We start from the raw sequence: 27,993 nt of genomic DNA, 5'->3' as shown, positions 1-27,993 counted from the left end.
CAGCGAGTCCAACCACCGCAGGCGTCAATGACCTCGTTTATGGCGAAAAGGCGACTCAGCTGTAGCCAGTTATAAGTTCAGGCGACTGTACATTAAAGAAGAAAAGGTTTCTGGGGAAGAGACTGAAGCAGAAACTTGCATGTAGCTTCTCTCAAACAGAAATGCTCTCAGTGTTTTCTTAAATTGCTTAATACCTGAATCTTTATTTTAGTAAGCTGGTTGTATGTCCTTGGGGATTTTTTTTCTACTTCCTTTCTACTGGATTGCAGTTGTTCAAACATTCTGTGTTTATTCAATCATGCTCAACTCAAATTAGAAACGATGACAGGAGAGGAGGAAGAGAGAAAACAGGAGGAAAGCGTTAACTGAAGCGACAGCAACGACGGTGACTATGATGATGATGATGATGACGGTGATGATGGTCGTGGTGGTAATGATGATGGTGGAGATGATGATGTTGATGGTGGTGGTAGTGATGATAATGGCCGTGGTGATGATGATGATGGTGGTAGTGACGATTATGTTGGTAGTGATGATGATGATTGTGGTAGTGATGATGATGGTGGTAGTGATGATGGTGGTGGTAGTGATGATGATGGTTGTAGTGATGATGATGGTGATGGTAGTGATGACGATGATGACGACGACGATGATGATGATGTGATGATGACGATGATGATGGTAGTGATGATGATGATGATGATGATGATGACAATGATGATGGTGGTGGTGGTAGTGATGATTATGACGATCGCTGGCGTCGAAAACACACAGTGAGCATCAATGGAATGACTTCAGCTTCTGTCGTGCACAGGAGGTCCCTCGCTACTGAGGATCTGGAAAGAAACCTGTTGCTGCTAACTGGGCGTGTGACCTCGAATCAACCTCTTCAATACCGTGGGGTCCGGTAGAGACTGTTGAAAAAATATCTATATACATAAAAAAATAAAGTTTTTCAGTTTTGAAAATTTCCTGACCCGGAAATGATTCATCACCGGAAACACTAACTCCCGGGGACACATCTGACTCAGACGCCTGTAAGCATTCATAGAGGGTAGACGTGTCTTTAAGCTACTCTCCGTGTGTTAATCTAATACGTTAATAATATTACCATGGAAAAAGAAAGTGGTGCTAACAAGAAAAAGAATCTTTACGGAATTCTGACAAAAGAATCTTTATGAAATATTAATGAGAAAATATTTACGAAATATTGCCAAGAGAATCTTTACCAAATGTTAACAAGAGAATCTTTACGAAATATTGCCAAGAGAATCTATATACATAAAAAAATAAAGTTTTTCAGTTTTGAAAATTTCCTGGCGTTTTTATGACCACCTTCCGAAATTTTATTGCCTTTATGATTGACCTAACGAGAAAGAGAAACAGAGAGAGAGACGAGGGGAGAATTTGACGACAACGTCAGTAGACTTTGACGACTCCTTTTGGAGACTGAAGACTCCTTCGGGAGATTTTGAAGACTCCTTCGTAAATCCCGTGGAATTTCCATTTATTCAAAGCTTAACGTGTGACGTCATGTCGCGTTGCTTTCTGAGCTCCTAACAGAACTTCACGAAAATAAGGAGATAAATAAATAAATACACAAATAAATAAACAGTATTCAAACGTCTATACAAGTTTAATCATAGGTTACATGAAGATAATCAAACGTCTATAAATGTTTATTGTGACATGACATAAACGATTCAAAAATCTTTATTGCCTTTATGATTGACCTAACGAAAAAGAGAAGGAGAGAGAGAGAGAGAGAGAGAGAGAGAGAGAGAGAAAGAGCGAGAGAATTTGACGACAACGTCGGGAGACTTTGACGACTCCTTTTGGAGACTGAAGGCTCCTTTAGGAGATTTTGAAGACTCCTTCGTAATGCTTCAAAGTTGAATAACCGTGGAATTTCCGCGGATCCTATGTGAAATAACATAAACGATTAAAAAAATGTATTGCCTTTATGATTGACCTAACGAGAAAGAAAGAAAGAGAGAGAGAGACACGACGGGAGAATTTGACGTCGGGAGACTTTGACGACTACTTCTGGAGACTGGAGACTCCTTCGGGAGATTTTGAAGACTCCTTTGTAATATGTTACGAAATAGCAAAAATTATATGTACTCTGATGAAGAGTACGATCTCATAATATATTTCGACGGAGAAATTAAAGAGGAAGAATCGGAAAAGTTTATGAAACATTATTTTGCAGGATACAAGAATTTTACTATGAGTGGGGGTAAAAGCCGTCTCGAGGAATACCAAAAATATTACATCGATCGGAAATACAATGATTATATAAAAAAATCGCAAACTCAAGGAAAAACAGTTTTTTTTAAAAGGGTTAGAGAAGCCCATACAGTCAGAAAAAAACGTTATTTTTGCCAGTATAACATAAGTTTTAGTTGTTCTCTAGCATATTCCCGCGTGACGTCACGTCGCACGGTCCTGAAAACATTTCATATAATCATACTAAAATGGGCATAATTCACCCATGACATTGGGTTATCTCAATGAAAAAATATTATAAAAACCTAATTTATGAAGAAGTTAAAGATTAAGCATGATTTTTGTCAGTCTATCATAATTTTTAGTTGTCTAACATATTCCCGTGTGACGTCATGTCGCGCGGTCGTGAAAACATTTCACGTTATTTTTGCCAGTATAACATAAGTTTTAGTTGTTCAAGGCCCAACCCGGAAATGAGTCATCACCGGAAACACTAACTCCCGGGGACACATCTGACATAGACGCCTGTAAGCATTCATAGAGGGTAGACGTGTCTTTAAGCTGCTCTCCGTGTGTTAATCTAATACGTTAATAATATTACCATGGAAAAAGAAAGTGGTGATAACAAGAAAAAGTGGCTACGCCATTTCTGGATGTGGGTAACCAAGGAAAAAGGTTTAGAAAAGAAAGATGTTAACAGTAACGTAAAGTTCCATAATAAGTTAAGGGGTGAGCACTCTACATTATTTCCTCACCTATACGCGCACGATAAAAAATATTGGTTAACACAAGATATAAAAGACTTTCACCGTAGACTTTTGTCCTTCAATAAACTGTTAAGAGAAAATAAAGACTATGATTACAGCGATGCGATGTTTGATACTATTCCATTGTTAGAAGAAGAAATTAAGGAAAGTGTATTTGAAGGTTTCCAGAAGCATTATTTTGCAGGCTACAAGAACTTCGTTAGTTATGGAGGTAAGAGTTGTCATAGAGCATATCAAATGCACTACCTAGAGAAGACTCATAAGAACTTTAAAGTTGCTGAAAAGAGGAACAAATACGCTATCAAGAAAGTACAAAAAGAATTAGATGCTAAAAAGAAGAAAGAAAAAGAGGAAGAAGAACATAGACAAAGAGAAGAACTAAAAAGAGAAAAAGAAATTGAAAGGGAAAGAGAGAAAGAGGAAATTAGAGTACGAAAAGAGGAAGAAAAAAATTAGAGGAGAAAAGGAAGGAAGAAGAAAGACTAAAGATACAGGAAGAAAAACAAACGAAAAGGGAAGAGAAAAAACTAAGTGCACAAAAGAAAGCTGAGAAGATAGAAAGAAATAAGAGGTGTAAAGAACTAATGAAACAAGAATCATCTTTTCTTAGGATACCCCTATCAGAGGAAGATCAAAGTATCCTAGATGAGTTAAGAGAAGAAAGAAGAAACGAAGTACAAAAGAATAAACTAAAACTAGAGGTGAGGGAGGAAGACTATATTAATCTCAAAGGTGGTATAGGAGAGGTATACACCATTAAGGTATCAGACATAGGAAATTTAGGGGACAAAAAGTGTAAGCAATGTGGAGCCATAAAATGGAAAAAAGAAAGTGATACCATATGTTGTAGGAGTGCACAAGTGCCCGTGATCAAGCCTTCAGAAATTCAAAGTGAGGAATTAAAATCACTCTATAACGGTACTTCACCTTTATCAGATAGGTTCCTAAAGAATATAATGGGCTTCAATATTGTCTTCAGTTTTAGTTCGTTCTCGACATCTAAAAAGTTAGAAAATGCAGCAGAGAAAGCTTTGACATACAAGATTAAAGGTACAATATATCATAGAACATCAAAAGTGAAGCCTGAAAGGTTGTTAAAATTGGAAACTGGAGGCATGTTCAGCGATCCCGTAGAGGAATTACTTTTTAACGGCAGGGACGCAAATGGTTCAAATAACAATAACAAAAGACCTTAAAGATTCAAAGATAACTTCATGGACATGTACTTTTATCACAGTCGAGATGAGCAATTAAAATTAAGGAATGAAAAAATGGTTAATCAGTTTACTTATGGCGATGGAAAAGGCGATGAGGAGAAAATGTACAGAGAAAATGAAGAAATTATTCGTATATTATTTGATTACTTAGTGAAGCATAACAAGAGCTTAAACAGGATATTAACTGAAATAGAAAATGCAAAAGAACTAATAAAGTTACATGTAGAGAAACATGAACAAATACCAGAGATGTCAATAGTGTTAAAATCAGTAGGAGATGCTGCACCCAAAGAACATAAAGGAGTTTATCACCTTCCAACAGCAGCTGTTACAGTTGGAGCCATAGTAGATCTTGATTCCTCTACTGACCCTTTACAGATAACAATTTCAAGCCCTAAGAAAGGCTCCAAGTACAATTTACAGTACGTATACCACAATAGTTTATACTACGATATTTTCCAGTACCCTATACTAATACCTAACGGAGATATGGGGTTCACTCATGTCCTTCAGAAGCAGAAAAAAAAAATGGAAGTGGAAAGTACACTAACTTAAGTCCTTCAGCATATTATTCTTCCCTGTTCATATCTTTTCCTTTCCAAATGCCGTACTTTGTTTCAGAGATTCGTGGTTGACAGTTACGTTAAAATCGAATCCAATAGGTTACACTATTTCGAAAGAAATCAACATGAGATAAGGAAAGAGAGATCTGATATCTTAAAGGGGGATAATCCATTAGAGGGTAGAGGGCAACGCATTTTATTACCAAGAACTTACATTGGAAGCCCGAGATACATGAAAGAAAGACAACAAGATGCATTAACCTTTGTTTCTAATTATGACTCCCCGGATTTTTTCATCACCTTTACTATGAACCCAAAATGGGAAGAACTAACTAAAGCTATAAGATTAACAGGCCCTGAGGTTGCATCCTCAAACCCCTGTGATAGGCCAGATTTAGTGAGTCGTATATTTAAGCTTAAGGTAGACAGCCTAATGAAAGAATTAACAAAGGATCACATTTTCGGGGAAGTAAAAGCTCATTTATACAGCATAGAGTGGCAGAAGAGAGGCTTACCCCATGTCCATATACTGTTGTGGATGAGGTATAAAGTTACTGAAAAAACTGTTGCCAATATTATCTCAGCTGAGATACCAGATAAAACTAAGAACCCACAATTGTACGATATTGTTACTACTAATATGATCCATGGGCCATGTGTTGGTTTTGATGAATCTCAAATATGCTGTTATGGAAGAAATAATAGTATAAGCAAGTGTCAAAAGGACTTCCCTAAGCCTTTGTATGGGAGAAGGGCCGTTGGAGAAGGAGGCTTTTCTTTCGTTAAGAAGATTGGAAAAGATAAAACAGTGGTGGTGGATAATTCATGGGTTGTTCCCCATAGTCCTTATCTTTGTCTTAAGTACAATGCTCATATTAATGTTGAATGTTCTAACTCTATTAAAGCCATAGCTTACGTAACAAAGTACGTTAACAAAGGAAGTGACCGTATACTTTTCACTAAGACAGAAGATAATGAGCCCATTAACGAGATCAAAAATTTTAGAGATGCAAGATTCGTTAATGCTAATGAGGCAACATGGAAAATATTCCAATTCAACATTCACAGTAGTTACCCAGCAGTTTGCAATTTAGATTTGCATTTAGAGGGAGAAAATGATGTTTTCTTTGAAGCTTCAACCTCCCAAGAGGCCATAGTCAAGAAGGCATCTAAAGATACTCAGTTAACAGCATTTTTCAAGTTATGTCAACATAACGAATTTGCAGCCTCATTAAGCTATCATGAAATCCCTAATTATTTTGTGTACAACAAAACTACGTGTAAGTGGGATGAGAGAAAAGGAACTACATGTGCTCTAGGGAGAATAAGGGCTGTCAATAATAAAACAGTTGAACTGTTCTATATGAGGATGTTACTAACCCATACAAAGGGTCCAAAATCTTATGAGGACTTAAGAACTGTTGAAGGGGTATTATATGAGACAAATAGAGAAGCAGTGAAAGCTATGGGCTTCCTAAAAGATGAAGATACGTGGAAGAAAACAATACTAGAAATAATAAATTACACTAATGACTGCAGACAACTAAGAACAACCTATGCGAGTATGTTAGTGTTCTCAGATTTAGAAGACCAAAAACAGATATGGGAAGAAACAAAGGATTTATTCTCAAGTGATTTTCTGTTCAAAAGTGGAGAGAAAGACTATAATGATGAGATCTACCTCGATGCCCTCGACGATATCCAAGAACAGGTTTACAATTGTGGGGGAGGAAATAAAGTGCAATATGGATTACCCTCTTCAAGAGACGGAGTTAAAACAACTAATATTATAAGGAGAGAAAGAGCTTACAACACAAAACAACTATACGAAGATGTAGAGGAATTAAAACCTATGTTAAACAGAGAACAAAAAATATGCTATGAGAAAATCTTAAAGAGTGTAGATAATGGAAATAAACGTGCCCAGAAAGCTTTCTTCATTAATGCTCCAGGGGGTACAGGAAAGTCCTTCTTACTTAATCTTCTTCTGGATACAGTTCGTTCAAGAGGCCAGAGAGCCTTAGCCGTTGCCTCATCAGGAATAGCAGCTACTGTTCTACATGGTGGAAGAACAGCACATAACATGTTTAAGATACCTCTAATGGAACACAATGAGGTTAAAACATGTAGCATTAAACACAATTCTGAGCTAGCACGTTTACTGTTAATGACATCATTAATAGTTTGGACGAAGCTATAATGGCAAATAAAAACACTATATCTGCTCTAGATATAACGTTAAGAGATTTAACGAAGTTAGATGATGTATTTATGGGTAGAATTACCTTTGTTTATTCTGGAGACTTTAGACAGATATTACCCGTTGTTAGGGCTGGGGGAAAAAATTATGAACTAAACTGCTGTCTAAAGGCAAGTAATTTCTGGCACTACTTTGAACAGCTAGAGTTGACAAAAAATGTAAGACTGAAAAACAGCGAAGAAGAAAATATAAAGTTCGCAAAGGATCTACTTGACGTTGGAATAGGAAAATATAGTGAATGTAATATCAATGAAGGGTTTGGAGTAAGATTTAACAGTAGATTAGACTTAGTTGATAAGGTCTATGAAGGGTTTAAAGACAATTTCTTGAACGTTTCTTACTTCGAAAAGAGAGCAATTATATCCCCAACAAATGACGATGTGGATTCAATTAATAATTTCGTGTAGGAAAAAAAATTAAAAGAGAAGGAAGCACTCTATAGGAGCCAAGATACAGCATCTCACGATGGAGAAGGAATGGAAATACAAACATCAGTATTCAATTCTATGAATAGTCCCTCCATACCCTTACATGAGTTAAAGTTATAAGTAGGAACAGTGGTAATGGTTATGAGGAATATTTGCCCCCCTAAAATCTGCAATGGAACTAGGGTAATGATCACGAACCTAAAGAAGAACGTTATAGTGGGGAAGATATCAATAGGGGCTTATAAGGGTGTACAAGTAATTCTGCCTAGAGTAACACTAGAAGCATCAGATACTCCAGTTAACTTCAAGAGACATCAATTTCCGGTGAAACTGTGTTACGCAATGACTATAAATAAATCCCAAGGAAAGACCTTTGAGAGGTGTGGATTACTATTAGATGGAGCGCAGTGCTTCGCTCACGGTCAGTTGTACGTTGCCTGTTCTAGGGTAACCAGCTACGATTCACTCTTCGTATTTACTGGGTATGAGAAGTTAGGGGATTCTTACGAACCTAAAACTGCAAGAAACTGTGTTTACGAAGAGCTTTTCATTGACTCAGATGAAGGTAAACCTTCTTATATCAAGCCACAAGAATTAACTTTCAACAATACCTTTGATGAGGATCAGCAAATAGGGGAAGAAGAACCTGATCAATCCATCGTGTGCATTCCAAGATCAATTTTCAGTAAGACAGAAGAAGCCGTAGCCATGATTATGTCCGAAGAAATTTACACAGTGGATTATTCTAAAGACCTTTCACTGAGGGACATCGAAGAAAAGTTAGAAAACGTTGAAGACATAGAAGAAATGCTATATGAGAACACAGAGCAATTAGGAGAGGTAAAGAATGAAATGTCACACAGGCTAGAAGAACAAGGAGACCTCAAGAACAAGGTTGATGAGATATCAGCAAAATTAGATAACACCTCACAGTCAATGTCAAAATTCAGAGCGGAAATAATGCAGGCAATAATGAAGATTTATAGTAGCAGTGAAGAAGATGAAGAAGAGACCCCTCCAAGAAAGAGAAGGAATATTTGAATTTCCACTTATGTGTTTAATGTATTTTTCATGTACAAAATCGTAGTAGGTCTAAATAGAATTATGGAATTTATTGTTACTCTTTTATTTTCCCATTTTGGTACATTAAAACTGCCCGTAGAGGGCGCGAAGGCCAAGCACACCTGGCGAAGCCAGGTCCGGGTGCTTGTATATATATATATATATATATATATATATATATATATATACATATATATATACATATATGAAACACAATGGCAAAAGCCGACAAGACTGTGATAATCGACACCGTGTGAGATCGAAACCTTTATTGGTACGACGTTTCGCTTGTTACAGATTTTTCAAGTACTTGGAAAAGCTGTAATAAGCGAAACGTCGTACCAATAAGGGTTTCGATCTCACACAGTGTCGATTCTCACAATATATATATATATATATATATATATATATATGTATATATATACGTGTATATATATATATATATGTATATATATACGTGTATATATATATATATACGTGTATATATATATATATACACACGTATGTATATATATATACGTATATATATACGTATATATATATATATACGTATATATAAATATATATATATATATATATATTCTGTTAAAAACGACAGCAAAAGAATTATTGATTAGTTTTTTTTTTTTTTTTTTTTCCGTGAGCTCTCAAGCTTGCGAAAAGTAGATTTTTGGTAGGGGGAAAGGGAGTAAATCAGATTTCCAAAATTCATAGGAAACACAAAAGTTATAATAGACACAAAAGTATAGTACACAATAAACACAATACAAGAAATTAATACAAGAAATACAGCAAAAAACAAAATACAAGCACAACAAAATAGTTATCAAGACGTTTCGCAGATCTTTCTGCATCCTCAGTTGAAGTGAAAAGAAAGGGAAAGGGAGCATATTTTAAATGAAATGGGAAGCACGGGGAGAAGTCACCGTGTTGCAACTGGGGGAAGTCACACGCAGGACCACAAACACTGGGAGAGATCACAAGTTGGCGGAAATGGTACTCGGGGAGGTCACTCCCGGGTTCGGCGCCAATCTGCTTCTCAGTCTTTGGGAACGACGTATGGTAGGAAGTTCTTCCCTTTCGCGGGGAATGGGGAGCCTCTGGGAAGGAGAGCCCGATGTCTTGGGATTGTCCATCTGGCTCCTCCGAACAGGTTTCATGCTAGGGAGGAGGGCGAAATCATTTACCTGCCTATTAATGGCAGGTTGCAGCTCCTTTATCCATATGGCTTCCAAGATAGCCAAGCGCTGAGGGTCCTCTTCTTTTGCCACAACTTCGGTGTTTTTTACCATAGTCTCCCTATCGAGGTGGCGTCGATGCTGGGTCCAGTGGTGTTGCTTGGGTCCTCCGTGTTGCAAGTGCATGGTGATTCTTCTAGATAATGTGGTGGTCGTCCTTCCCACGTAGACAGAAAGGGGCGTGCAGTCCTCCTCTGGGCATGTGTATTTATATACTACGTGGGATTGACGAACCTCCTGGGGTTCTGGAGCGGGGTTGTTCCTTAAAAGTAGAGAAGAGGTCTTTCTACTTTTGTAAAAGATTGTGAAGGACAATTTATCACTTTCTTTTTTGGGGACAACATTTCTATAGATTATGTTCTTTATAATCTTTTCATCCTCCTTGTATTTGGTAGACATGCAAGCTTTGTAGAACACCTTAATTGCGGTCCCTTCGTGTCCTACTGTAGTCGGTCGTGTTTGTTTATACCAATTGTCGATCACTCTGCGAAGATTGGCTTGGACCTCGTGATTCGTGTAACCATTGTTGATAAGGAGTTGGTGGACCCGATCAAACTCTTTTTGAGTGTCACTCCAAGAAGAACAGTGGCTGAGGGCTCTTCTGAAAAAGGCGCTAATGGTGGCGTCTTTGTACCTCTGAGGACACTCGCTCTCTCCATTCATGCACAGTCCGGGATTGGTTTCTTTGACGTGGACACTATAAGAAAAAGAAGGACAATTAGTCTGCTTGAGTAGGACGTCCAGGAAGGGGAGGGAACCCCCTTCACTGTGCTCTACGGTGAAGTTAAGTCCCGACACCTCCATGAACTTCCCCCTCAATTGATCAATTTCAGAAAGGGAGTCAGTTTTTACAAATATATCATCTATATATCTGCAATAAAGGCTAGGTTTTTCAATTTGACTAAAAATAAATTCCTCTACAGTTCCCATGAAAAAATTGGCAAACAGAACACCAAGGGGGGATCCCATGGCAACTCCATCAATTTGGCGGTAGAGTGTCCCACGGGGAGAGCGGAATGGGGCTTCTTTGGTGCAAAATTGAAGCAGGGTCCGTAGGTGTTCTTCAAGTATGTTAAGTCCGGGGGCTGGTCCGCTTCTGTAAACTTTGTCGCATATGAAATCTATCGTTCTATCCACAGGGACATTGGTGAACAGAGATTCAGCATCCAGCGAAGCTATGAATCCCTGGCTGGGAGCGTCTTTCACCAGTTCTATGAACTGGTGAGAAGATGCCAGGCTGAATCTGCTGGGGACAAAAGGGGTTAAAAGTTCATTAAGTTTTTTCGCTAACTGATATGTAGGAGTAGGTATCTGGCTGATAATGGGTCTAAGAGGGTTGTTGGGTTTATGCGTCTTAACATTGCCATAACAATAACCAGGTTTATACTCGCCAAATAATCTACAAAATTTTGTCCCACCTGCAACCACGTTGGTGATATCCATGATCTTATTGACTTTGGAGGTTATTTAGATGATAGGGTTCTTCTTGATGGGCTGGAACTTAGTCCTATCCTCTAGAATGGAGTCAATTTTCTCCAGGTATTCGGAGGTAGAAATGAGAACGAATATTGATGCCTTGTCAGCACGTCTTATGGTTACTTCTTGGTTGTTTCGTAGTCGTTGGGCGGCTTCAAAATGTCTCCTCTGTAAAACAGAACTAGTAAAGGTTCCACGCTGCTTGCCGGCTTCAGCAACAAGCTCAGGCTGCAAGCGTTGGCTAACATCTAAAATACCCTCCTTAGCGAGTTTGAGGATGCTTTCTATGAGGACCTCTATTTCAACTCTCTTTTGGTGTGGCCTAGGTTTGGAGAGGACATGACAGTTTAGTCCCATGTCGAGGAGCTCTTTTTGATCAGAGTCAAGATCAATGTTGGTTAGGTTGACGTAGCTCTCCAAAGGCTGAGGGACTTTTATTTGTCCACCATTCATGGTGCTTAGTTTCCGTATCCCCTTCCTCTCTACTGCATTTGTGTATGCAGAAAGGGAAGACTCCAGCATGGCATTGATCCTTTCTTTATGGGAGGTATTGATAACCTCGCCGTCCCATTTTTCTTGTAAGTCCTGTACCTTGCGGTATAGATGTGAAACAATGGTCTTCTTCCTTTCCAGTTCATCAGCGACCAGGGTCCTCCTGTACTCCTGGGTCGTAGCATTATTCTTGACTGCCTTGTCGTAAAGTCTAACATTGGTGAAGCGTGGCAGGAGATTCTCTCTGAGACATATTCTGTTAAAAACGACAGCAAAAGAATTATTGATTAGTTTTTTCCGTGAGCTCTCAAGCTTGCGAAAAGTAGATTTTTGGTAGGGGGAAAGGGAGTAAATCAGATTTCCAAAATTCATAGGAAACACAAAAGTTATAATAGACACAAAAGTATAGTACACAATAAACACAATACAAGAAATTAATACAAGAAATACAGCAAAAAACAAAATACAAGCACAACAAAATAGTTATCAAGACGTTTCGCAGATCTTTCTGCATCCTCAGTTGAAGTGAAAAGAAAGGGAAAGGGAGCATATTTTAAATGAAATGGGAAGCACGGGGAGAAGTCACCGTGTTGCAACTGGGGGAAGTCACACGCAGGACCACAAACACTGGGAGAGATCACAAGTTGGCGGAAATGGTACTCGGGGAGGTCACTCCCGGGTTCGGCGCCAATCTGCTTCTCAGTCTTTGGGAACGACGTATGGTAGGAAGTTCTTCCCTTTCGCGGGGAATGGGGAGCCTCTGGGAAGGAGAGCCCGATGTCTTGGGATTGTCCAGTGTTTGTGGTCCTGCGTGTGACTTCCCCCAGTTGCAACACGGTGACTTCTCCCCGTGCTTCCCATTTCATTTAAAATATTCTGCCTTTCCCTTTCTTTTCACTTCAACTGAGGATGCAGAAAGATCTGCGAAACGTCTTGATAACTATTTTGTTGTGCTTGTATTTTGTTTTTTGCTGTATTTCTTGTATTAATTTCTTGTATTGTGTTTATTGTGTACTATACTTTTGTGTCTATTATAACTTTTGTGTTTCCTATGAATTTTGGAAATCTGATTTACTCCCTTTCCCCCTACCAAAAATCTACTTTTCGCAAGCTTGAGAGCTCACGGAAAAAACTAATCAATAATTCTTTTGCTGTCGTTTTTAACAGAATATGTCTCAGAGAGAATCTCCTGCCACGCTTCACCAATGTTAGACTTTACGACAAGGCAGTCAAGAATAATGCTACGACCCAGGAGTACAGGAGGACCCTGGTCGCTGATGAACTGGAAAGGAAGAAGACCATTGTTTCACATCTATACCGCAAGGTACAGGACTTACAAGAAAAATGGGACGGCGAGGTTATCAATACCTCCCATAAAGAAAGGATCAATGCCATGCTGGAGTCTTCCCTTTCTGCATACACAAATGCAGTAGAGAGGAAGGGGATACGGAAACTAAGCACCATGAATGGTGGACAAATAAAAGTCCCTCAGCCTTTGGAGAGCTACGTCAACCTAACCAACATTGATCTTGACTCTGATCAAAAAGAGCTCCTCGACATGGGACTAAACTGTCATGTCCTCTCCAAACCTAGGCCACACCAAAAGAGAGTTGAAATAGAGGTCCTCATAGAAAGCATCCTCAAACTCGCTAAGGAGGGTATTTTAGATGTTAGCCAACGCTTGCAGCCTGAGCTTGTTGCTGAAGCCGGCAAGCAGCGTGGAACCTTTACTAGTTCTGTTTTACAGAGGAGACATTTTGAAGCCGCCCAACGACTACGAAACAACCAAGAAGTAACCATAAGACGTGCTGACAAGGCATCAATATTCGTTCTCATTTCTACCTCCGAATACCTGGAGAAAATTGACACCATTCTAAAGGATAGGACAAAGTTCCAGCCCATCCAGAAGAACCCTATCCTGGACCTAACCTCAAAAGTCAACAAGATAATAAATGTTATCAACGGGGTTGCAGGTGGTATAAAATTCTGTAAATTGTCCGGCGAGTATAAACCTGTTAATTGTTATGGTAAAATAAAGACACATAAACCCAACAACCCTCTTAGACCCATTATCAGCCAGATACCTACTCCTACATATCAGTTAGCGAAAAAACTTAATGAACTTTTAACCCCTTTTGTCCCCAGCAGATTCAGCCTGGCATCTTCTCACCAGTTCATAGAACTGGTGAAAGACGCTCCCAGCCAGGGATTCATAGCTTCGCTGGATGCTGAATCTCTGTTCACCAATGTCCCTGTGGATAGAACGATAGATTTCATATGCGACAAAGTTTACAGAAGCGGACCAGCCCCCGGACTTAACATACTTGAAGAACACCTACGGACCCTGCTTCAATTTTGCACCAAAGAAGCCCCATTCCGCTCTCCCCGTGGGACACTCTACCGCCAAATTGATGGAGTTGCCATGGGATCCCCCCTTGGTGTTCTGTTTGCCAATTTTTTCATGGGAACTGTAGAGGAATTTATTTTTAGTCAAATTGAAAAACCTAGCCTTTATTGCAGATATATAGATGATATATTTGTAAAAACTGACTCCCTTTCTGAAATTGATCAATTGAGGGGGAAGTTCATGGAGGTGTCGGGACTTAACTTCACCGTAGAGCACAGTGAAGGGGGTTCCCTCCCCTTCCTGGACGTCCTACTCAAGCAGACTAATTGTCCTTCTTTTTCTTATAGTGTCCACGTCAAAGAAACCAATCCCGGACTGTGCATGAATGGAGAGAGCGAGTGTCCTCAGAGGTACAAAGACGCCACCATTAGCGCCTTTTTCAGAAGAGCCCTCAGCCACTGTTCTTCTTGGAGTGACACTCAAAAAGAGTTTGATCGGGTCCACCAACTCCTTATCAACAATGGTTACACGAATCACGAGGTCCAAGCCAATCTTCGCAGAGTGATCGACAATTGGTATAAACAAACACGACCGACTACAGTAGGACACGAAGGGACCGCAATTAAGGTGTTCTACAAAGCTTGCATGTCTACCAAATACAAGGAGGATGAAAAGATTATAAAGAACATAATCTATAGAAATGTTGTCCCCAAAAAAGAAAGTGATAAATTGTCCTTCACAATCTTTTACAAAAGTAGAAAGACCTCTTCTCTACTTTTAAGGAACAACCCCGCTCCAGAACCCCAGGAGGTTCGTCAATCCCACGTAGTATATAAATACACATGCCCAGAGGAGGACTGCACGCCCCTTTCTGTCTACGTGGGAAGGACGACCACCACATTATCTAGAAGAATCACCATGCACTTGCAACACGGAGGACCCAAGCAACACCACTGGACCCAGCATCGACGCCACCTCGATAGGGAGACTATGGTAAAAAACACCGAAGTTGTGGCAAAAGAAGAGGACCCTCAGCGCTTGGCTATCTTGGAAGCCATATGGATAAAGGAGCTGCAACCTGCCATTAATAGGCAGGTAAATGATTTCGCCCTCCTCCCTAGCATGAAACCTGTTCGGAGGAGCCAGATGGACAATCCCAAGACATCGGGCTCTCCTTCCCAGAGGCTCCCCATTCCCCGCGAAAGGGAAGAACTTCCTACCATACGTCGTTCCCAAAGACTGAGAAGCAGATTGGCGCCGAACCCGGGAGTGACCTCCCCGAGTACCATTTCCGCCAACTTGTGATCTCTCCCAGTGTTTGTGGTCCTGCGTGTGACTTCCCCCAGTTGCAACACGGTGACTTCTCCCCGTGCTTCCCATTTCATTTAAAATATGCTCCCTTTCCCTTTCTTTTCACTTCAACTGAGGATGCAGAAAGATCTGCGAAACGTCTTGATAACTATTTTGTTGTGCTTGTATTTTGTTTTTTGCTGTATTTCTTGTATTAATTTCTTGTATTGTGTTTATTGTGTACTATACTTTTGTGTCTATTATAACTTTTGTGTTTCCTATGAATTTTGGAAATCTGATTTACTCCCTTTCCCCCTACCAAAAATCTACTTTTCGCAAGCTTGAGAGCTCACGGAAAAAACTAATCAATAATTCTTTTGCTGTCGTTTTTAACAGAATATGTCTCAGAGAGAATCTCCTGCCACGCTTCACCAATATATATATATATATATATATGTAACCATTACTAACCATCACCCACCACGCACGTGATCCACATGCTTGCAACATAGCGAGACTCCCCCTTCTTGCTTACCTTGCATTTCCCACAACATACATCTAACGCAGCACATCTGAAGACAAACAAGATATAGATGCCCAATGTCACCAGACTAACCTATTAAAATCCTTTATTATAAACTGCCCCATTATATTACACATAAACTAATATAAATATAATATACTTAACAACATCCACCAACTATAGGACTAACCCTCATATATAAAACAGACCCTAAGGCATAGAATAGCGAGACTAACGCCTTTACTAACACCCCCTATATAACCTATAACACCCATGTCACGTAGCCAAAAGCTAGGTAGGCGGAGAGCCTACCGGCCAGTCATCAGAGCTGGGTAGGTGAGAAGAGCCTACCGGCCAGACGCCAGGCTAGGCAGACCGAGAGGTTGCCAGCCTATTGTGCCCTAGGTCAAGGCCTGGCACATATTGTTATTGGCCCAAAGGGCCAATTTGTAGTTTGTTAACCAGATTGACCTTCAATTGTTAATAAATAGAAAACTCCGGCTTTGGAGTTTATCTCGCCTGCATTAAGTCCTCCTTATGTAACCAACTACCCTTTCCCACAGTTACAATATATATATATATATATATATATATATATATATATATGAATATATATATATATATATATATATATATATATATTAATATATATATATATATATATACTTATACATATATATATATATATATATATATATATATATATACGTATATATATATATATACGTATATATATGTATGTATATATATAAGATATATATATATATATATATATATATATATATATATATGTATATATATATAATATATATTGTGAGAATCGACACTGTGTGAGATCGAAACCTTTATTGGTACGACGTTTCGCTTATTACAGAAGAACCTCTCCTAATTCCACCTCACTGTCCAGCTCCCCTTCCCTAAGTCATTATGATCTGACTCGAACCTCCCCTAATTCCACCTCACTGAAACCATAAAGCCTTGTCATCTTGTAACCCATAGCATAATTGACATGGACCTTATCCTGTCATTTTATCTGCCTTAAGATGGTTGTATGTAACAACCGAAAGCTTGCGATTGTATTTATATAATTAGTGTCAATATACCATGGATCTCGGTAGACTTGTATTTCATCTACCCCTGGACTTTAAGAAACATATAAGAAGAATGGAAAAACAACTAAGAAGATAGTTGAAACTAACATAGCATTGGTCTTTAACAAGACGTATGTATATATATGAATATATATATATATATATATATATATATATATATATATATATATATATACATATATATATATATATACGTATGTATATATATACGTATGTACATATATACGTATGTATATATACGTATGTATATATATGCGTATGTATATATATACGTATGTATATATACGTATATATATACGTATATATATATATATATATATATATATATATATATATATATATATATATATATATATATATATATATATATATATACTGTATATTATCCGACCTCTGTATGGACCCAAAATTCTGTCGACACGTCGCCGTAACGCAATGCATCCTTCCCTACACAAGTTATTATTAGTACGCCCTACAATATAAGACAAAATAATCAAACTCTTATCCTGTATCCCTCACTGAATAGGTTTAGATCTTCCAAGGGACTGACCATTTTTATCTATTGCGTTATTACGTCATTACGCTATTGTCCTTAACGTTTCCGGAAGACATAATCAAGCGTCTTATGTCCACGTCCTCTTGAGGCACACTGGCTGACGAGCTGACTTACGGGAACCGTGATTATCCCGTGTCAGCATACTACAACGTCACTGGTGCTGAAAACTGACGTCACCTGAAGGAGACTAATATAGTCAGACAGCTGAGTTGGTTATGTTTTTCTAAAAATGCAATAATGTGTCTTTAACTGGGAGTAATTAGGATTAGTTTCTCTTTGAAATACGCAAAGTTTTTCAGTTGTGAAAAACAGGCGTTTCTTCTGTTCCACCCTACAGTATAGATGTATTTGCAGTTCTTTGTGATCTAATCGATAGATGGAAAAAAATACTTCAATAAATGTAAGTACTTATGAGCGGTCTGTCTACATACGTACAATGAGCACTCGCACACGCACACACACACACACACACACACACACACACACACACACACACACACACACACACACACACACACACACACACACACACACACACACACACACACACACACATGCACGCACGCAATCACGAACGCATGCACACACACACAATTTTACAAATACACTTTATTCTGACAGACGACTGGTTTTTATATTCGAGGACGGGAAGTCCCGGAATGAGCTAAAACACTCGACCAATCCCCTCATCCCAGTTACACACTTCTTAGACTCTCTTCATGGCGTCTGTTGACAACTCGCCAGTGAGACGGGGTCGCCGGAACGAGCAGTCTACGAACACTAAGAACTTCCAGAACTTCGAGACCTTCCAGAACTTCGAGACCTTCCAGAACTTCGCGACCGTCCAGAACTTCGAGACCGCCCAGAACTTCCAGACAACCCAGAACTTCCAGACCACCAGAAATTTCATACCTCTGCGCCGCCTTCCAGTACCTCCGCGCCGCCTTCCAGGACCTCCCCGCCGCCTTCCAGGACCTCCGCGCCGCCTTCCAGGACCTCCGCGCCGCCTTCCAGAATATCCGCGGCGCCTTCCAGCACCTCCGCGCCGCCTTCCAGCACCTCCGCGCCGCCTTCCAGGACCTCTGCGCCGCCTTCCAGGACCTCCGCACCTTCCAGAACCTCCACACCTTCCAGAACTTCTACACCTTCCAGAACTTTTACACCTTACAGAACTTGTACACCTTCCAGAACTCTAGTTACTTTTGTTAGGATTTATCTGTTAAGTTCGATTTTTATTACAGCAGGTTTAGTTAATCTCGTGGTTAAATAACGCATATTTTACACCTGTTACTTTCAGTGTTCTTTAATTGCATTGATTAACCACACGTGATCCAGCATTTGTAATGTTGGGAGTGCAAAACCCCGGTCACACATAGACGACTTAGGTGTTCGTTTGAGTAGAAACGACTTCGTTGATTTTTTTTTTTTTCGAATCTCCAAATGTCATATTACTTTTGTGTCATATGTTTAGAAGCTATATGACGAACTAAGAGGCGTTAAACCTAAAATACGAATATTAGACACGTTGTTGAATTGTCTTTAGCGAAGTCTAGAATACCGCAAGCGAAGTCGTCCTGCAGCTTTTAAAAATCAAAACATTTGACGTGAATCATGATAGTATGATAAGAGCTTTAGGTAATTAAAAAAACCCCAGCTGGTTTCCATTACGAAACAAATTCTACTTATAGACTATAGATTTCCGTTGCACTTCGTATAGCTTACACCCTATATTCGTATTATCCATGTTGATATTGTAGCATATAGCAATACTATATATCTCGAATAGATTTTGAATTCTGTTTGCATGCGTTAGACACAGAAAATGTACTTGAGTAGACTTGTAGGCCCGTGTTTCTCAGCTAGGGCTCAGCAGATGTTTACTAAAGGCTCCACAGGGCTGGGAGTTTGAACATATTAGGACCCTGTCTTTTCTTTTTCGAATCTCCAAATATCAAATCAACTTTGCATCTTATACGTGGAAACTGAATGACGAACTGCGAGAAGTTAAACCTAGACGAATGTTTAACACATTGTGAACTGTAGGCTTAGGGAAGTCTAGAACACTGTAGGCGAAGTCGTCTTCTAGCTTTTCAAAATCAAAACATTTGATTAGAATCGTAATAGTGTGAATGGAGCTTAATAACAGATAATCCTGTCATGACTCAGTTGTTTATATGATTCATGATTACACAATGTGTCTTAATGAAGAGGTAAAAATATTTTTCTAGTTTTTATATGGCTGGCTGAGTCTCTCAGAATGTAGCGATGATTTGAATGATATATTACTATGTTATTATCACGAAAAGTTTAGCAAAAGTGATTATATCCTACATAATCCCGTATCAAAGGGTCCCCTGAATATCTAAGTCAATGTAAGGTCTTAACAAAGCTTGACATCGCTCACAGGCCAAGCACACTCGTTGGGTGAGTTGTCGATTCACATTTGTTTTTTTCCAAGGCTGAAATTACTTGCGCATCAGGTGTTATGTATGTCAAATTTTCGCTTTCGACTCTCATTTGCATTCTGATGTATCCTAGGGGGTTGAGGTTGTAATGTGCTTGTGATAAATGTATTTTTCGGTGGCGTAGTGTATGATTTGTGGCTGCATGACAGAGGAAGCGTGTATTTTGGTCGTTTGTTCGTGATGTAGTGATGTGAAAGTGGGTTAACCGCAAGCATTTGGTAAATAAATGCAAAATACAGACTTGCAAATGAAATACTATATGTGATATATAATAAGAACACAAGAATGAAGGAGACTGCAAGAGACCATGAGCCCTACACTAGGCAGCTCCGTATCCATCACCACCTGTCACCCCCCATCCATAAAGCTGTCTAATCGTTTCTTAAAAGAACTGATAGTTTCAGCGCTTACTACATGGTTACTAAGTTTATTCCATTCGTCGACCACCCTATTAGTGAACCAATTCTTGCCTATTTCCTTTTTAAATCTAAATTTGTCCAGTTTATAACCTGCCCTGTTGTTTTAATATGGTGACCTTGTTTGCATCACCCTTGTTAAAGCCTTTGATCCACTTGAACACTTCTATTAGATCACCCCGCACTCTGCGTCTTTCCAGAGAGTGGAAGTTAAGATCCCTAAGCCTCTCTTCGTAAGGTAAATTTCCGAGTCCATGGTATATACATAGTGTGTAATGTATATAATATATAACAAGATAATATATATTACATATAAATAAATGTTGGAATTAGCAAGCAAGCGCATTAGATCTATGATGTTACGTAGAATCTGTGGGCAGATGGTCGTGAGTTCGATTCCCGGGACCCACTGCGGGCTTCCCGCGTTGGTTCCTGACGACAGACCTGGCCAGGCGTGGAGGCGACCAAAACATCGGTCTAAAGGGGAATAAAAAAAAAAAAAAAAAAAAAAAAGTCGGCTTCCCGCAACCGACAGGTCTTTGCCCTCCCATGGGTTTCTCACTTCCCACTACGGAACTCCAAGACACCACACAGGTGGTAATAAACATGGTTGACCAAGGCTGCAGACTCTTTTGGTCCTTAAGTATGCCATATGTCATCATTACTATAATTATTTTACAATTATACATTTTTTTCTTACCTTCATTTGTCTATTCATTTATTTATTTGTATATTCACCAACTGGTTTATTTATTTATTTATTCATTATACTTTCATTTATTCAATGATCTATTTATTATTATCTACTTTTCATTTTTTTCACGCCCAAATTTTCGTGCCTGTAAAATTCGTCACTTTATTCAACTTGTTTTGTCGTACTCCCTGGGTACAACAATGCTTAGTGTCGTCTTTCTATCTTTGGTGTTCATTATTCGTTGTGTTAACGTGTGAGCAACAGGCACTAGGCTAGCTGCAAATTTCTCCAATTTCTTTCTCTTTTATTTGATCATAATTTTCTATTGTTATTCATATTTATATTCATATTATTCCTATTCATATCATTACATATATCATTATCATATTTATCATATCATATTTATCATCATTATCATCATTATAATTACCATTGTCATCATTGTTATGATCATTATTATGATCGTTATCGTTATTATGATCGTTATCGTTATTATGATCGTTATCGTTATTATTATCGTTATCGTTATTATTATCGTTATTATCGTTAATATTATCGGCATCGTTGTCATCATTATTATCATAACTATTATCATTATTACTATTAATGTATTACTACCACCACTATAATAATTATTACTGTTATTGTTACTATTATCATTGTTATTATTATTGTTATTATTATTGTTATTACTATTAAAATTATTATTAGTATTATTATTTTCTTAATGACATTAATATATTTATCATTATAATTATTAATATTGTTATTATCATTACTATTGTTATCATCATCATCATTACTATTACTATTACTCTATTATTACTATTCTTACTTTTACTACTCTCGAAGGTGTAGAAGTTCTTGAAGATCCTTAAGATCTCGAAGTTCTCGAATACCCTGAAGGCCTCGCAAATCTTAAGGGTTTCGAGCGTTTACAAGCTCCTGAAGGTCTCAAAGTTCTTGAAGTTCTGGAAGGTGTAAAAGTTCTGGAAGGTGTAGAAGTTCTGGAAGGTGTAGAAATTCTGGAAGGTGTGGAGGTTCTGGAAGGTGTGGAGGTCCTGGAAGGCGGCGCGGAGGTCCTGGAAAGCGGCGCGGAGGTCCTGGAGGGCGGCGCGGAGGTCCTGGAAGGCGGTGCGGAAGTCCTGGAAGGCGGTGCGAAAGTCCTGGAAGGCAGCGCGGAGGTCGACGGACGTGAACTAGTTCTGTCCGGCTCATCCTTCGCCTTCCTCCCGTTCTCGCCAACTGTATATATAATGCATCTGCCGGCTCCTAGCGGGCGCACTTTTCGTTGGCTGAGCGACGCGTAACTTTATCTCTCCCATATTGCTTTTGCTCTAGTACCGTGGCGTCACCACGTAATCTATATTCTCATGACTTGGTTTTCGGTGGAGGAATTAATTGTCAATTGATTAATTTTGTTGTAAAGTTCTTATATTTGTTTTGTTGGCTTTTTGTTATACATTAAATTAGTTATCTTTGTTAACTTCCGTTTGGATTTGCCTTACCCACATCAAGGCCACTAAGTACGAACCCCTCCTGGACATATTTCCTTATATCCTTGCGGAAGGCATAACAACATATATATATACGTATATATACATATATATATATATATATATATATGTATATATATACATATATATATATACATATATTTACTTATATATATATATATAGGTATATATATATGTATATATATACATATATATATACATATATTTACTTATACATATATACGTATATATATATATATATATGTGTATGTATATACATATATATATATATACATACATATACGTGTATATATGTATATATATACGTATATGTATATACGTATATATATATATATATATATATTTTTATATATATATATATATATATATATATATATATATATATATATATATATATATATATATATATATATATACTTTCTAAACAGAAATGTAGTAGCACATTTGTAAATGACACACAGGAAACCCACAGTGGGAGGAAAAAGATACTTCGAATAAAGGAGAATCCTATATTTCGGTTAGTCCTAACGACAAGCTCTTCGCGAGGTCTGCTTCCTCTCAGCAGGTGGTGGCCAAGAGCAGTGGGCCAACCTCCCGTAAGCTCCACAGACTTTGTAATAACAGTGTTTCGTCCACGTTTTCTCTAACGGACAACGTCATCAACCTTACCAAAGTTGAATGGTCCAACACTCAATTAGAAGTGTTGGGGCTTGGCCTTCATTTCGCCCTCCCACCCGAGAGAAACCATGTTCTGGACTATCTGGTAGGTTTCGACAAATATTTGGCTAACAACAACTATGACTAAGACCTTGCCTGCCTTAAAGGGGTTTTATTAAATGGTGTTTCCGAATGTTTAAAAATGAAAGTGGCCTACCAAAAAGACACAGGGAGGCCCTGTCTGTTTTAAAAAAGCTTGACAACATAGGGACAACCATTTTAAAACTTCCGTCCCCTCAAGTTTTCACCGCTCCTTTAAGGACATTCTAAAAACTCCATTCAATAATACCATCAGTTCTTCTACAAAGTTGTTTCCTCATGAGCGTCTCACCATTGCCTATCATTATCCTAACACCGTGCGTAAGCAAATTGTGAACGTTCAACAAAAACCGAAGGAAGTTGAGTCACCTGGTGTTTATTGTTTGCCCTGCCAAGATTATGATTTGGTTTACTTGGGTCAAACCGGGAGAGACTTGAACACTAGATTGGTAGAACATAAAAGGTCAATTAGGTATGGGCAAGAAAATTCGGCTGTATTTCTTCATGTCAAAAATAAGAATCATTCTTTCGACTGGGGTAAGGCCAGATTAGTGTTCAAATCCCACTGCGGTTTCAGGAGGAAAATAGTCGAATGATCATTAATTGAGGAATGCCCTAATATTGATATTTCTAAAGGGCAGTGGACTCCTGACATAATTTCACGCGCATCACTGAATAGGTTTAGATCTTCCGAGGGACTGACCATTTTTATTTATTGCGTTATTACGTCATTACGCTATTGTCCTTAACGTTTCCGGAAGACATAATCAAGCGTCTTATGTCCACGTCCTGATGTTGTGTGTTTACGTCAGTTCATTAATAAACCTCTTGAGGCACACTGGCTGACGAGCTGACTTATGGGAACCGTGATTATCCCGTGTCAGGATACTACAACTTCACTGGTGCTGACAACTGACGTCACCTGAAGGAAACTAATATAGTCAGACAGCTGAGTTGGTTGTGTCTTTCTAAACATACAATAATGTGTCTTTAACTGGGAGTAATTACGATTAGTTTCTCTTTGAAATACGCAAAGTTATTCAGTTGTGAAAAACAGGCGTTTCCTACAATATAGATGCATTTGCAGTTCTTTGTGATCTAATCGATAGATGGAAAAAATACTTCAATAAATGAAAGCACTTATGAGCGGTCTGTTTACATACGTACAATGAGCACTCGCACACACACACACACACACACACACACACACACACACACACACACACACACACACACACACACACACACACACACACACACACACACACACACACACACACACACACACACACACACACACACACACACACACACAGACACACATACACACACACACACACACGCACGCACGAACGCATGCACACACACAATTTTACAAATACACTTTATTCTGACAGACGACTGGTTTTTATATTCGAGGACGGGAAGTCCCGGAATGAACTAAAACACTCGACCAATCCCCTCATCCCAGTTACACACTTCATAGACTCTCTTCATGGCGTCTGTTGACAACCCACTAGTGAGACGGGGTCGCCGGAACGAGCCGTCTACAAACACCTAGAACTTCCAGAACTTCGAGACCTTCCAGAACTTCGAGACCTTCTAGAACTTCGCGACCGTCCAGAACTTCCAGACCGCCCACAACTTCCAGACCGTCCAGAACTTCCAGACCTCCGCGCCGCCTTCCAGGACCTCCGCGTCGCCTTCCAGGACCCGCGCGCCGCCTTCCAGGACCTCCCCGCCGCCTTCCAGGACCTCCCCGCCGCCTTCCAGAACCTCCGCGCCGCCTTCCAGGACCTCCCTGCCGCCTTCCAGATCGATTTTTATTACAGCAGGTTTAGTTAATCTCGTGGTTAGATAACGCATATTTTACACCTGTTACTTTCAGTGTTCTTTGATTGCATTAATTAACCACACGTGATCCAGCATTTGTAATGTTGGGAGTGCAAAACCCCGGTCACACATAGACGACTTAGGTGTTCGTTTGAGTAGAAACGACTTCGTTGATTTTCTTTTTTTTCGAATCTCCAAATGTCATATTACTTTTGTGTCATATGTTGAGAAGCTACATGACAAACTAAGAGGCGTTAAACCTAAAATACGAATATTAGACACGTTGTTGAATTGTCTTTAGCGAAGTCTAGAATACCGCAAGCGAAGTCGTCCTGCAGCTTTTAAAAATCAAAACATTTGACGAGAATCATGATAGTATGATAAGAGCTTTAGGTAATTAAAAAAAACAGCTGGTTTCCATTACGAAACAAATTCTACTTATAGACTATAGATTTCCGTTGCACTTCGTATAGCTTACACCCTATATTCGTATTATCCATGTTGATATCGTAGCATATAGCAATACTATATATCTCGAATAGATTTTGAATTCTGTTTGCATGCGTTAAACACAGAAAATGTACTTGAGTAGACTTGTAGGCCCGTGTTTCTCAGCTAGGGCTCCGCAGATGTTTACTAAAGGCTCCACAGGGCTGGGAGTTTGAACATATTAGGACACTGTCTTTTCTTTTTCGAATCTCCAAATATCAAATCAACTTTGCGTCTTATACGTGGAAACTGAATGACGAACTGCGAGAAGTTAAACCTAGACGAATGTTAGACACATTGTGAACTGTAGGCTTAGGGAAGTCTAGAACACTGTAGGCGAAGTCGTCTTCTAGCTTTTCAAAATCAAAACATTTGATTAGAATCGTAATAGTGTGAATGGAGCTTAATTACAGTTAATCCTGTCATGACTCAGTTGTTTATATGATTCCTGATTACACAATGTGTCTTAATGAAGATGTAAAAATATTTTTCTAGTTTTTATATGGCTGGCTGAGTCTCTCAGAATGTAGCGATGATTTGAATGATATATTACTATGTTATTATCACGAAAAGTTTAGCAAAAGTGATTATATCCTACATAATCCCGTATCAAAGGGTCCCCTGAATATCTAAGTCAATGTAAGGTCTTAACAAAGCTTGACATCGCTCACAGTCCAAGCACACTCGTTGGGTGAGTTGTCGATTCACATTTGTTTTTTTCCAAGGCTGAAATTACTTGCGCATACTTGTTATGTATGTCTTATTTTCGCTTTCGACTCTCATTTGCATTCTGATGTATCCTAGGGGGTTGAGGTTGTAATGTGCTTGTGATAAATGTATTTTTCGGTGGCGTAGTGTATGATTTGTTGCTGCATGACAGAGGAAACGTGTATTTTGGTCGTTTGTTCGTGATGTAGTGATGTGAAAGTGGGTTAACCGCAAGCATTTGGTAAATGAATGCAAAATACAGACTTGCAAATGAAATACTATATGTAATATAAAATAAGAACACAAGAATGAAGGAGACTGCAAGAGACCATGAGGCATACACTAGGCAGCTCCGTATCCATCACCTCCTGTCATCCCCATCCATAAAGTTGTCTAATCGTTTCTTAAAAGAACTGATAGTTTCAGCGCTCACTACATGGTTACTAAGTTTATTCCATTCGTCGACCACCCTATTAGTGAACCAATTCTTGCCTATTTCCTTTTTAAATCTAAATTTGTCCAGTTTATAACCATTGCTGCGAATCCTGCCCTGTTGTTTTAATATGATGACCTTGTTTGCATCACCCTTGTTAAAGCCTTTGATCCACTTGAACACTTCTATTAGATCACCCCGCACTCTCCGTCTTTCCGCCTGCCACTACGGCGGTCCGGGCTCGACTCCAGCACAGGGCTGAAATGATTTTAGTATCGCTGCGCTGGGGGGTGTTGCTCCAACTATCGTGGGCGGGGAGTTGGATGTGGATGTGCGTGTAAGGTCACAGCATTACCCATAGATCGGTCATATATGAGTTTTGAGCTCTTTTTCGGAAGGGAAATAGTTGACGATCACAAGTGCAACTCGTGATCCAAGACCATGAGGAATCACACACACACACACACACACACGCACGCACGCACGCACGCACACACGCACACACACACACAAACACGCACACACACACACACACACACACACACAGACACACACACACGCACGCACGCACACACACACGCACACACACAAACACGCACACACACACACACACACACACACACACACACACACACACACACACACACATACATATAGAAACCCATTATGACCACCTCGATTGACCTGATGATAGAAATAAACAAAAGTACTGAGACTTGGTGATAAGAATCTCGACTGCTGTGATTAGGACATCCTACGAAGGCTCGTGCCACTCTTCCTTTGAACCGATTGGGGGAGATTTTATGGAGTCCGCTTTCTATTTCGGGAACCCTCGTTCGACTGCACCTCCGGAAACAAAGGAGAATACGGACATTCCCCGGGGTTGGAAAAAGGAGAAGGGGGACTTCCTGAACCTCGTGCGGGAATTAAGAAGAGAGAACATAGACCCGGCGGCTCCCAGTAAAAGACCTTCGAGCCAGGCTTAAGAGGAAATGTTACAAAGAAAACATTATGGATGTAGCCCCGGAGTTGCTTGAGGCGGCATCGTGCCCCTCTGAGGTCGCGCATTTCTGCAATGCGAGCAGATGCGCTTGTGAATCCCCGGACACTGCACGGCCAGTT

The 27,993-nt window shown here is 39.3% G+C and overlaps 2 protein-coding genes across 2 annotated transcripts; one reads left to right on the top strand and one right to left on the bottom strand.

Annotated features, from left to right (window-relative positions):
* The first annotated feature begins 5,083 nt into the window (after positions 1-5,083).
* LOC143021164 (uncharacterized) lies at positions 5,084-6,976 on the top strand. Its single transcript, XM_076178456.1, has one exon. It carries the CDS (start codon positions 5,084-5,086, stop codon positions 6,974-6,976), a length of 1,893 nt encoding a protein of 630 aa, XP_076034571.1.
* Positions 6,977-11,231: 4,255 nt separating this feature from the next.
* LOC143021163 (uncharacterized) lies at positions 11,232-11,693 on the bottom strand. The gene has a single exon (XM_076178455.1). It carries the CDS (start codon positions 11,691-11,693, stop codon positions 11,232-11,234), a length of 462 nt encoding a protein of 153 aa, XP_076034570.1.
* Between the last annotated feature and the right edge of the window lie 16,300 nt (positions 11,694-27,993).

This window comes from Oratosquilla oratoria, chromosome 41, assembly GCF_046742065.1.
Source record: "Oratosquilla oratoria isolate Oo_2021 chromosome 41, ASM4674206v1, whole genome shotgun sequence".
Classification (NCBI taxonomy): Eukaryota; Metazoa; Arthropoda; class Malacostraca; order Stomatopoda; family Squillidae; genus Oratosquilla; species Oratosquilla oratoria.
Note: the sequence above shows the minus strand (reverse complement) of the source record. Positions and strands in the feature narration are given on the sequence as shown.